Source organism: Notothenia rossii (genome assembly GCF_949606895.1).
Source record: "Notothenia rossii genome assembly, chromosome: 3".
In the NCBI taxonomy this organism is placed as follows: Eukaryota; Metazoa; Chordata; class Actinopteri; order Perciformes; family Nototheniidae; genus Notothenia; species Notothenia rossii.
The window spans coordinates 82,488,550-82,501,809 of NC_136901.1; the positions used below are offsets into that span (position 1 = coordinate 82,488,550).

General features: G+C 39.7%; 1 protein-coding gene across 1 annotated transcript in view; it reads left to right on the top strand.

The window, feature by feature from the left end:
• The window catches only part of LOC307034049 (ecto-NOX disulfide-thiol exchanger 2-like), a 142,064-nt gene that overhangs the window by 88,714 nt on the left and 40,090 nt on the right, over positions 1-13,260 (top strand). The window contains exons 5-6 of the mRNA XM_079672753.1: positions 7,747-7,953; positions 10,815-11,048. Coding sequence (XP_079528879.1) covers positions 7,747-7,953; positions 10,815-11,048 — 441 coding nt within the window. The remainder of the gene's footprint in view (positions 1-7,746; positions 7,954-10,814; positions 11,049-13,260) is intronic.

Here is a 13,260-nt window from a genome sequence, read left to right on the forward strand (position 1 = left end):
TGTGTTGTTATACGAAATGACAGGTCAGGAAAAGTTAAACAGGCAGAATCATATAAAACTGAGCAATAGAGGAGTGGAAAGTGGACTGAACACCATGCCTGGTTCTGGGATGACTCCCTCTGGGGCCGTAGCCTCTGTTACACGAGTCCACCCCCTAATAGCCTTCAATAAACCCACTGGAATTCATACCAATATGCAGCGCAAATGTATTATTACAAATTACCATACATTTTTCAAGAAAGCAACTAAATAGGATAAGGTGATATGCCCATGTATGCAGTGTAATGCTTTCTCTATAGCATTTATCCTCTGGATATTTCCCCTTTAATATCTCTATATGGGGCCATTCTGGGTAATGTTGCAAAGGTCTTATCAGGACTGCCTAATGAGAAAATGGGGTTTATTGTACTTTGCATCAATGGGAGTGAACTCCCTTGATTCGTCCGGTGTCTGACTTACACCCCCATCTGGTTTCTATCATTTATATGTGAACTTAAAGCTTTTATAATCAAATGCATTTTCTGTCTAAACTTGGATAAAACCATTAAATATTTTTCAAGCCATTGTGCAAAATCATGTTTGTGTACATGACAGTACAAAGACCATGTATGTAGAGAAAGACAGTGGGAGCAAACAGGACTGTAATACTGGAGGGCACTAGTTGTGTGGGTGTTGAGTTTTAATATTAACAATCTTTAACCATAATATTCTTCACCCTGAAATACTATATCATCATACAGATAAAGATCAATGATTGTTTATAAAAAAAAAAAAATCAATTTGTTTAAATTACATCCTGATTTATTACGTATTGTAATAATATTTAGTTCTTAATTTCAGTGCTATTTTTACATTTGTTTTTAAATCCACCTGAGTCAATACACCAGAATTCAACTAAACTAAATGCCTTTACAATTAATGTCCCTTTATTATATAAAGACATATTAACATTGTGGAACAAAGAGCAAAAAGAGACTACGAAAACATAAAACGTTTACTTCTCACTCGCATCCTGTTAATAATTCAACATGATCCATTGTGTTCACTCCCTATGGGAGGAACTGTCGACCTTCCTTTGGAGAAAAACGTTGTGTCTGGGGGCTTTTGCAAGGCTGCCTCACATATCACATGGGAAGACATCCTTTTCAACCTACACTGTTAGTGAGAGCTCTCCTTTACAACCAGCATGGGAGTCTGCCTTTGATACCAAGTGTCTTTGAGTTCAGTTTTCACCCCGAGTATAAAGCATCACTGTCACAGTTCACTGCAGACAGAAAAAGGTATCCAAACAATAAATTAACAATGGAGTATTTACCACCCACCTTTTGGCCAATTCACGCTAATGATCACAGATGAACACATGAGTGAAAAATTGCATTCTGCTCCTGAGGCTGAAATCAGGTGTCAAACTTGTATCTTCTCCACAATACAAGACATCATAGTATCAGCCGTCATAAGCACCTTCTCAGTGTGAGCACCTTTTCAGGGTGTTTTTTTTCTTCCCTTTTTGTCTTCATGCAGGATCAGAATCAAAGTTAGCCTTGGCCTCAGAGCCCTGTTACTAAAATGTAGTTATTTTTTAATTCAAGCCTTTACTTGAACCCTCTGAGTCTTTGTATTGTGTATGTGACAAAAGATTTAAATATAAACAGCAAAGAAGCTAAAGAAAGATATTTTTTTAAAGGGCCACACACAGGGATTCATATTGCATGCAGCTCAGTCGGTACAGATGGCACATACACCGTGGAGGTTAAGGACATCTTCTCCTATGGGTCTTTCACACACAAAGCTTAAGCACTCTACTTCTTGTAGAGCACTTTGGATAAAAGCATCCACCCAATGGTGTGTTCAGATATAATGTGGGCCGCGCATTAAACTGCCTGAAAGAAAATCTCTCAATTTAACTCTTCCCTCCACCTTTTTTACAATCTTCACACATCTTTGAAACTTTTGCCTGCCAGTTTCATTTTCACTTACCTTTTCTCTCATACAATCTGTCTCCCTCTATTCATTTCCTTCCCTTTTTGTCACCTGGCAAGAAACACGCCATAGACGAGAGTGTTTTTAAAAAGTAAGTGTTGAGAGGAAGCCAATTTACTCCTAACATGAAAGGGTAGCACTTTGTTTCCCCTTTTTAAAAGGTGCCGCTGACACCTTTTACAAGTTTTAAAGTGCCATCTAAATAACAGCATCTCAGAGTGGGATTTAACGCGCCAATGTATTCTAACAGATGGGAAGACGTTCATCCAGATCCAAGCGGAGCCATTGAGGAGATTTCTTGGCTCACTGGTAGGTTTCTACTGTAATTGAAGCCTGTGGGGTTCTTCTGGGGGGGTCACAGCGTGATGAAGCTCCACCGCAGGGCACAACGCAGGGGGTCATAATAGATGGTTGACCTGCGTCTTTCTCTACATTTATTTAGAAAGTACCATAGGGTGTTTGCATATGATGTGTGTGAGGGGGGTACAACAACTTGGGTAAAAAATGTAAAACGTGGACAGAAATGCTTCTTTCAACGAGAGGATGATTGTGAGTCAGTGCTCTATTTCCTGAGGTATCTGTTATGTGTTCAGCAGGCGATAGCACTGAGTGTGTTTGTGTGTGATGGGCATAGAGGGCAGCAGGTTGCATATGGCCACTATCACAGGAAGCAGAGCCCCCAGCTACTCCACCTCCGACACTGCACGCAGCTCCCCCCTCATTGACCTTTAACTGAAGATGCCTGAAGCTCAGCCTCTCTCCATCTATCACGCTTAAACATATCTGCATTCAACCACACTTTTTCACTTGCATATCTTGACAGGTTTTGTTTTTGAAGCTCTCAATACCTTTTTATTTTACATCTATTTTTAAAAGGCCAATGCAGTTAATTAAACGGCAGATCCTACCATGAATATTTCTAAAAACGCTTATTTTCATAAGCAATTAAACTGTAAAATATTTAAGTATCATCAAACTATTTCCTCATTCACAATTTAAAAGCACGTATATTATTACGATCTAAAAATACCTGTAATTTCATTTAAGAGATAACAATTAATTCCTTATTATTTTTGTCATTTTTCGACCATTGTTTGACTTTTTTATTACTCAATATGTATGATTGGTTTGCATTAAGGCACAAAAGTTAATATCTTAACGGTGACAACTGTTTGTAAATCATAATAATATTAATAGTGTCAACTATAACCACAGTTATAGTTATAGTTCTTCTCCTAACACAGAAAACCTTAAACTTTGATATATCTTTCCCACGCACACACACACACACACACACACACACACACACACACACACACACACACACACACACACACACACACACACACACACACACACACACACACACACACACACACACACACACACACACACACACACACACACACACACACACACACACACACACACACACACACACACACACACACACACACACACACACACACACACACACACACACACACACACACACACACACACACATTTTTGTCCCTGTTCTTTTAATACTTAAGACCTACATTTCATTCTCTGCTTCGGGGAATTACTTTGTTCGTGTCTTTAATGGTCATCATTTCCTCCAGCTCTGCTACTTTTTCATCGATGTCAGGCTTGTCTTCCTGTAATTACCCTCAAGTAAAAGACCAAAGATGCCCTTCAGAACCCTCCTGTCTACGTGCCTACATTTTTCAAACGTCCCCAATATGGATTTCAACCTCTTTCAAAGCCAAACATTTGGTAATGCAGTCACATCTCCAATGTGTCTGGGAAATGTTCTTTTTTTAAAGGCAGGCTTTTATGAAGCAAGGATGTCAGCTAAATGTCAGATTGTTGCTTTGTTGTCCTCCTCGCTCATCAGCCGCACCCTGTCATAAATTGTAATTTAATGCTGAATCATGCAATGAAGCGTGGCAGATTTTTAGCTGACTGCAAAGTAAAGGCAGGGAAACTATCACCCTGGTGCTGTCCTAGCATTAGTGTGTGTGTGTGTGTATGTGTGTGTGTGTGTGTGTGTGTGTGTGTGTGTGTGTGTGTGTGTGTGTGTGTGTGTGTGTGTGTGTGTGTGTGTGTGTGTGTGTGTGTGTGTGTGTGTGTGTGTGTGTGTGTGTGTGTGTGTGTGTGTGTGTGTGTGTGTGTGTGTGTGTGTGTGTGTGTGTGTGTGTGTGTGTGTGTGTGTGTGTGTGTGTGTGTGTGTGTGTGTGTGTGTGTGTGTGTGTGTGTGTGTGTGTGTGTGTGTGTTCTGGCTTTGAGTATGCGAGTGAGAGTTAGTATGTGCATGTTCCAATTTAATGCCATCATCATCGCCAAGGTCAGGGGACGCAGGCATTTGGGCCATGTGCCAGAGCAAGCTGTGACATGAGGAGGACGAAGCCATAAAGTACATTTGATGTGTTTTACCATAACTTTGCTACAGGCTCTCCAGCACTAAAGCTACAGCACTGGATAATGACTCCTCTTGGGCCTATAATTTAAAATGTCATGTCCAACCTTTGGAGTACTGAGAGAAAAACACACTATATATTTTTATAATTTAGGAAATGATTGATGGAAAGTCGCATGAGTTGGGCCACGGCTTTATAGCCATGGGAAAGTGGTTTCAGCCTCTCAAAGTGGACATGAATGAGTCCTACATTTCTGCTCTGCTTGAGATACTTTTCACATAACTGCTGGATCCAATTTGTTCGGTGAGTCAGCAAACGTCACTGTACTTTTATGTCTGCCGCTGTTAAAATGTGATTTCCTGTGTTATAAACAAACTGTGTGTTAAGACATATGGGTACAACTTATGGAACATTTACAATACAAGAACACGTCAAGCAGTTGCTTTCACAGCTGTAGCTCAGTGCACTTAACATGAAACACTTGAATTGTTAACATCAGCTGTGTAAGCCTTGTATTCAGCTTTACTGTACATGATTTAATTTATTTTCATTTCCAACATATTTAAAGCTTACATTTAATCAATATATGTGGTAAATGTTTCTGACTGAGACTTGCCTGCTTATTAGTTTCTTAGGGCTTAGACTAAGACACTCTTTTAAAACAACCCTGAACAAAGATTGTATCAGGAGGTTATATTGTATAATAATGATTACATTTAGTCAGACAGATGTTGATGTAACTTGCACTTACATGCACTCGCTGTCTAATTGCAATGACTTGAGTTATGCATCAAACCATATTTTATAGGGTTGATAACAGTCCTAACATTAAATCCCAAATGTCTGTGTTTCCCTTGTGTCGACTAAACCAGTCACTCATATCATCCATGGCAAACCTCATCTTTCTGCGATTACATCGGTAAACATTTATCTTTATTCAGTCAGAGAGGTCCTTCATGGTTCAAACCATCGATACAAAAGGATCAACCCTCTCTCAGAGGCCAGAGGGATTTCATTTCTATGCTAGGTAAAGCATGACATGATTATTTCTGTAATATAAAAATGATTCAGGCATTTTGTTCCATGGTATTGCTTGTTGTTCCACCTTCCCATCATGGTTTGGTCAATCCTTCCCCTACTGTTTATTTCATCATTACCCTGTAAGGAGAGGGGCTTCTTACTTCACTGAACATCAGTAGTGAGCAAGGATTCTGTTGTGTTGATAATTGGCCTTTTTACTTGGGCTGCCCTGACCGGCTGAAAGTGGTCGGCCTCCACCCTACTGCAATTAACACAGCTAATTTATGGAGGAATATAGACAGGTGTTCATGTGCAGTTGGACATTAGCGAGTTAGCGCTGGGCAGGTTGCAGGTGATTAGAGATCATCAGAGGGCCTGCCCACTAGCTAAATTATTATGACCAGCCAGGGAAATCATCACAGTGTAGACTATCAGACTGATAGCCAGGTTAACAACATTGAGACTGTCTCCTTCCCCTGCCATATTACTCACAAATTCTCTATACCTAAACATCGGACTCACAATAATCTCAAAGCACATGTTAAAGCCTTTCAAAACTAAATATCTAAGGTAATCACTGTTGTATCTCGACGCTAACCATGCACAGGTCAAAAAAAATTATAAAAAAGATATAGCTATTATCATCTTTTTTGGCCCTCTGGTTTTTCTCTTTATATTTAACCTCTTCAAAAAATACCCAGTTACGGAATTCATTTCCACTGCTATGATGACAATCAACATGAGAGTGAGCTATCTTCCTTTAAAGGCAGATGATCATTCCCAAATTATACATTAAGAGGCTTTTTGTATGTGCTCTAAAAAACTCAATGCCATGCACTTTCCTGCTCAGCCAAATTCAGCCTTTTTTCCGCCAACATAGTTACATTTCAGTATTTTCCATCCATGGCCCTAAGTTCCCTAACTCCCCTAACTCATGTTTTTGTTTCATTGGATTACTGTAATGTTGTTGTTGCCGGGCCTGCCGTGTGCTGCACTATTATTCTTCAGATTGTTAAAAAAAACAATAAAAAAGTAAACATTGCAATATCAATAAAACTTGACTTTATTACTGTAAGCCAATTTGACCTTCCCTTCATTGGCTCCCTGTTCATGCCAGTTCTGCTTAGACGACTAAACGACTAAACGACGACTAAACGGCGGATAAACTGTGGCGCGCTTACAATAATTGCGCCGCATAACAGTGCGCCGCATTTGCGCTTCAGATGAGGAGGTGAGGCCCCCTCATAACTGCATGAACCCGTATGGCACAATACAACTCAGACTGGCTTACCTGTACGTCAATCAAGTGGGAAATGCCATAGTAAGCATGGATGATAGGCTAACTTTTTTTTTTTGTAATGCCATGCGATCTACCCACACTACCTTTGCGATCGTCCGGTCGATCGCGATCCCTGGTGTAGAGACAGTGAACTAATTTGAGGCAAATGTGTGATATACTGTAGGGCTATGCAGATAAATGGAACAATTTAACTTAGCCAGGAAATAATTTTCTCAGAGCATATTCCTATGGCTCAAAACATGTCAAGTTAAGGTGCATACACATTTTTTGCCAAATGAATCTTACAAATGTCAAGAAGATGAAATATCACCATCCAGTTATTCTATGTGTAATGTGGCTTAAATATAGAGTAATTTAAAAGCACTCGGTTTGATGTATTTAATGGCCATTTAATGTAATGAGACATAATCATAATTACCTCTGCTGTTCCAGCCTCATACTAGCACTTTATTTATATATTCAAAGGCTTTTTTCAGTCCTGAATTCAGCTTTTGTAGATTTTTTTATGGAACAACAAAAGACCAACGCGTGCTTGTTAAAAAATTGAAGCAATTAGAATGTATGTTTGAGTGTGAGAAATGAAAGCAGTTTGAATTAATGGTGTGCTATATGAACAGTTAAAGTTTGGAAAGTTTGAATAGTTGTTTTTAATTTTTTCGCAGGCTGTTTTTATTGTTGGAAATCAAAACTACAAAAGTGTCACAACCTATAGCAGATATTTGGATGCTGATTGTGGACCTCATAATCAGAAATATACCGAAAGAAAATAATTGACTTCATGGGAACAATGCAAAGCCATAACTTTCCTTTCCAATTTTAAGTCTAGCATACTGCTCAAAAACCTTGACATATTCTGACATCTTTCATGACTCAAACCGGTCTAAAACGTGATGCTGTAGCCAATTATTGAGGGTCAATCAACCGCATGCTTTCTCTGTATTTTCAAGAGCTTAAATTCAGACTCTGCTGCTAGATCAAGGACTACATTTATAACTTCAATTGAAATAATTGTGTCTGTTTTTTTTTAATCTCCATGTTTGACCGACCTTCTGCCTCCGGCCACGAGGGAACGCCCTCCTGGGTGTAAGACGGTGTTTGTTGGCGGTCTGCCCGAGAACTTCACTGAGCAGCTCATCGTGGAGGTCTTTGGACAGTGTGGGGATATTGCTGCAATCAGAAAGAGCAAGAAAAACTTCTGCCATATTCGATTTGCTGAGGAGTTCACTGTGGACAAGGCTCTTCTCCTCTCTGGTGAGATATATGTACTCTAAAAACGATGGTAACTATTTTACCCAGGTTTCCAAAGGCTCAAACTCAATCAGGGATCATGTCTTTTTATTAGAGAAAGAACATTTTGTGTCCAATGACAGTTTTTTTTTTTTTTGCCATATCGTCTCTGTGGTGCAATGGAAACCCCAACAAACTTCCAAGCTTGTTTCTAGGTATGTATTGGTTTACATTGGGCTGAAAGGTCAGAGGATAACAGCTTTCTTTCTTAGCCACCTGGACAATATTGAATCTGTACAGACCGCTTGTATTGTCGGTCCACTGCTATCAGTGCCCCGGGCGCTCCTTCACCTGAGGTGGAGGAAGAATGATGAGCTGTTAACCTTTACTCTGATGGAAATGAAAGGGCTGATATCTATCATTCAGCACTACGATTGTCCAGCCTCACCCATTCACTCGGGACCGTCTGACAGATGGATACATAGATGGAGGGGTGGAAGGACAGATAGATGGAAAGTTTGCTGCACTCCATACAAATTGTTTGGGAGTGAACAACAATGGATATGTAGTTGAAGAAAAAAAAGAGTCATGTGTGTCTGGAAACCAACATGAGACAGAATGAATAGACTCAGTCATGATTTTTTTATATTATGTATGTATTTAATTTCTACATCTCCAGCTATATATTTACTTTGTTGTATTTTCTGCATTGTTGGTAAATTGGTAAAATGACATTACGGTACTTTTATTATTAATAATAAGCATACAGCTTTTCTTTAATGTTACATCATTTTATGGTCTTAATACATTTTCTTTTGTACTTGGGACATCAATTCTCTGCAAACAGACTAAATTATCCTCAATTTGACGAACACCTTTATCGAAAATGTATAATATTCTCTATCGTATAGGGATTAATTAGTGAACAGATTTACAGTTGCAATACTTTTACAGACATCAGACAAGCTCATGATTTAAATATATTCCCAACAGTACCTGCATTTATTTCTCCATGAAAATATCTTGAAAACTCCCACACCATTCGAGAAAAACATTGCAGCCGATAAACATCGCTGAAAACCCCAAATGCAAGTATCTAAACGAAAATGAGCTTAACATGCTCCTTTGAACCTTGCGATTCAGAGCGAAGGTGCGATAAACACATACATGAACTCAAGTCACATTCAGGTAACCTCTATTTCACCTTTGCCTTTTACAAAATAGCTGAATACTGCCTTGAAATCGCTGTGTTTACATTGGTTCATTTTCTGTGATGGAGAGAAGCGTTTGCAATGAGCAGAAGGTTCAGATGAGACGGCTTTACTTGAAGTGTGTTACAGAGAACAAAACAACTACTATACAATCTCCAAAAGCTTCGGAAACGTGGGTGCGTTGATTTAACACGTAGTATTTACCAGGCCTTTATTTCATTTGCAGCCCCCTTCTTTTTCCAAATGTTTTTACACAGTACGTTTAAAAGTATTTTTGCTCAAGTTTCATGGATGCATCATCACCTCCAGAGATTTCTATAAAGTTTCAAATGGTCAAGCAGGCAGTCATAATTACAGAAATGAAGATGGTTTGTCAGTCAGTGAAACCCTAATGTCAATATATAGTTTTTTCTTTTTTTGATCGAGCTCTTATGTCACCCAACTCAAATGGTCACACTCTTTAATCCTGTTTTTCAGGATCACACCACCATTTTTGTATAATTTGGAAATCCTTCTGCCAATGGTATGCTTCTTTAACTGCTCCTTGAGAGGAAGGGTATGCTCTGTTTAGTCATGTGACGCCAGATGTCCTTTTTTAATTTTATCTCAGTCCTGCAGCATCTTCTGCCCAGACCCCTTAAATCTCTCCATGTGAAATGCAGGCCATATATTCCCTCCTCACAAAGCTCATTTAAAAGACCAGCCACTGCAATAATACCCTCTGAATTATTTATTGTGTGAGTCTGATTCCATCTACCTCTTCCCTACAGAACGACTGGCACTATAAGTCCATCTATTAGCCAGATGACAGACCTGTGTAGCTTTCTAATAAATACTACTTTCTCAAACACACATACACTTGACGCACTGAGGTCTCCCTTTATTAAATATTAAGGTAAGCCGAGAGCAGAAGAACCGACTGGAAAACAACCCGAAACTCACTCGGGTATCTTCTGCTCACACCCAAAACCAACTTTATCTCCACTTTCCTCCGATGAGAGTATGTTGATGTTTTTGGAGTGGAAAGTCTGGCCCAGGGCTTTCTGAGCTTGTTTCCTAGTTTGAGAGTTCACACTGTAAACACCCCGGCCTCTTACAGATCACTACACCAATCAATTAACAAAAGCAGTGTGACTGCTCTTCACACCCACACACAGGCAGGGAAATGAGCTCTGAGTGTCAAGTGGAAGGCAGTGGGGTGATGAAGGGCTACCAATGTAATCTGTGTCTGTACATAAAGAATAAAAAGCTTTAGAGACTCAAGGGCTCAGCTTTGGTCTGTTTATGTATCGGCCTCTACACCTGGAGAGTAGCTGCCCGTGAAAACAAAGAGGACGGATGTAGATTTCTATCTGAAGGCGAATGAGGACGAGTTGATCAATGTAACCTTGTTTGTGTGTAACCTTTTATCTTCGTATCTGTGTATATCTGCCTCTGTGTGCCTGTTACTTTGTCTGTGCTTATCTCTGTCTCTTAACTGTACATCTGAATCAAAATAGGTGTTGATGGAAATTGATATTTCACCCTGTTACCGCTCTCATCCCATCGATTAAATGTCTCAGCTGTCTTTCATGTCCTCTGTTTTTATCTTTATTCTCTACACTCGGTCTAATCCCCAGATTTCACCTTTTTTGATTTATTTGTCTCATAAAAACCTCTCCTTCTTCTCCCCAGGTTACCGTATCCGTTTGGGCTCCAGCACAGACAAAAAAGACTCGGGCCGCCTCCACGTGGACTTCGCCCAGGCCAGAGACGACCTGTACGAGTGGGAGTGTCACCAGCGCATGTTGGCCAGAGAGGAGAGGCACCGGCGCAAAATAGAGGACGATCTCTTCCGACCCCCCTCCCCTCCTCCCATCGCCCACTACTCTGAGCACGAGTGTAGTGAGCTTGGAGACAGGATCAAAGGTTGGTAGAGAAACATGCAGACTGAGTGTATGAAGAGCATGCAATCAAGGTAGCAAGGTAAAAAGAAACTTGGCTTTAAAGATTTAAAGTGAATGCAAAAATGTGCAAACAGACTTGGAACACACACTCTTTTATACAGTCAATGGTAAAATGCTGCTGTGCCTACGAAAAACTCTGTTGAACTAGCGTGGCAATAAGCTGTCTACACAGAAAGTGTTTTTGCTGCGTCATCTGTCTCACACACAACTGACAGAACAGCTACACTTCAATGTGAAATAGCCCAACCGTCTAAACACCAACTGCCTATTTTCTCCTTTTTACGCACGTAACCGCAGTGATTGTGATTTACTCACATGTTTGAATGTATTTTTTGTCAAAGCACTTCAGATATTCATTGCTATCGGGATGTTAAGAGCATTCCATGGAATATAACAAACAGTGTATCTCGAGCCGGTTTCTCAAACTTACCTACCCCACCTTTAAGTATTCACAATGTCTGCAGACTGTTAATCATGTACCAACTGGTTGAATGGCTGTGGTTGAGTATAGTTCCATATTTAAAGAGGTATAGGCAGAGGGTGTGCGGAAGGGGCTTATGGGATGTGAGAATATTGTTGAGCCATTTAGATTCCTCATGTAATCAAACATTTGATGCAAGAAGAGACTCCTCGTTGATCCACAGTGACGTTCCTGTCCTTAACCTCTCCTCTTTGCTGTAACATTAAAGCTAGTAAAGCTTGGCCTGAAAAATCTTGAGAGATCCACTTGATCTGGAGTGTTGCTAATTTGTTTGTAGATAGATGTGATGCCTTTTTATTCAAATACTCCGATAACCTGCTAATCGACCACTTAACAACCACCATTCCCGTCTATATTTCAGAGAAAAGGTCAATTATTTCTGAACTTCACTTACATTTTAAAGTGCTTGGACCAACTTTTATTTCATTCTCATATTCACACTAACTTGTAATGTGTTTGAATAAAGAAATAAACGTTTGGCTAAACAAAATTAATTGAGATAAGTCAGTTGAGTCATTTTTGCTTAAAATACAACACAATTTCTGGGATGTATCAAAATCTTTCTCTTAAAGCTGTTCACAGAACTGCAGAAAAATATTATCTCATTGTCTGGAAATATTGTGATGTTCTGCATCGTTGTCTGCAAGTTTAGTCACACTCCCATCTGTTTCTTGTCCTAATAGCTCTGATTAATGAATAAAACAGTAAACACAGAGAGAGAAAGAGGCGACTTTAATGTGTATTTTTCTGACAAACCTATGTATTCTATCTAATATATTTAAAGTTGTGTTATTTATGTTTCATGTAATGCCTCAGCCTAACGCCAATGCAATGAAAATCTGAATCGCCATAGGTGATCAGATACAACTAATGATCCTCCAGATTGTCTATTAATAATGCAGCTGCAGGGATCCATGTATTATGAGGCCGTGCCTTTAAACAAACAGGAACACTTAGGGATTCACAAGATAACACCTTGATTCAATATCTGCTGCTGTGATACATCATCATTCATGCAAGCCATCTGACGGACGTGTGTGTGTGACTGTGTGTTTTGGACGCACAGCATCTGCAGAACCTGCTTTAGATGAATATAAACCTTCCCAAGCTGCTAGATATGTAAAGAAGCTAAGTAATGCTTGTGTGTGTGTTTGATGCATTTGCCCCACTCTTTAGTGTGTGTGTGTGTGTGTGTGTGTGTGTGTGTGTGTGTGTGTGTGTGTGTGTGTGTGTGTGTGTGTGTGTGTGTGTGTGTGTGTGTGTGTGTGTGTGTGTGTGTGTGTGTGTGTGTGTGTGTGTGTGTGTGTGTGTGTGTGTGTGTGTGTGTGTGTGTGTGTGTGTGTGTGTGTGTGTGTGTGTGTGTGTGTGTGTGTGTGTGTGTGTGTGTTGGAGATTTGAGGTCTATGTATGGAAGCATTTCCCCTCCTCTGCTCCTCTGACTTGCAAGCAGCCCAGTGAGACAGCAGAGGACAACCACTGCTGAATAACAACAATTATTTGAATCAATGACGTCTTCTGGCATTATCTTATTATTCACCAGACAAAGCAGAAGTACTTCTGAAGGCAAGGCAAGTTTATTTATATAGCACCTTTCAACACAAGGCAATTCAAGGTGCTTTACAAAAATGAAAGACATTCAGACAAAGGCATTTAAAAACAGTCATTAAAAAGAAACATTAAAAGAAAAAATACA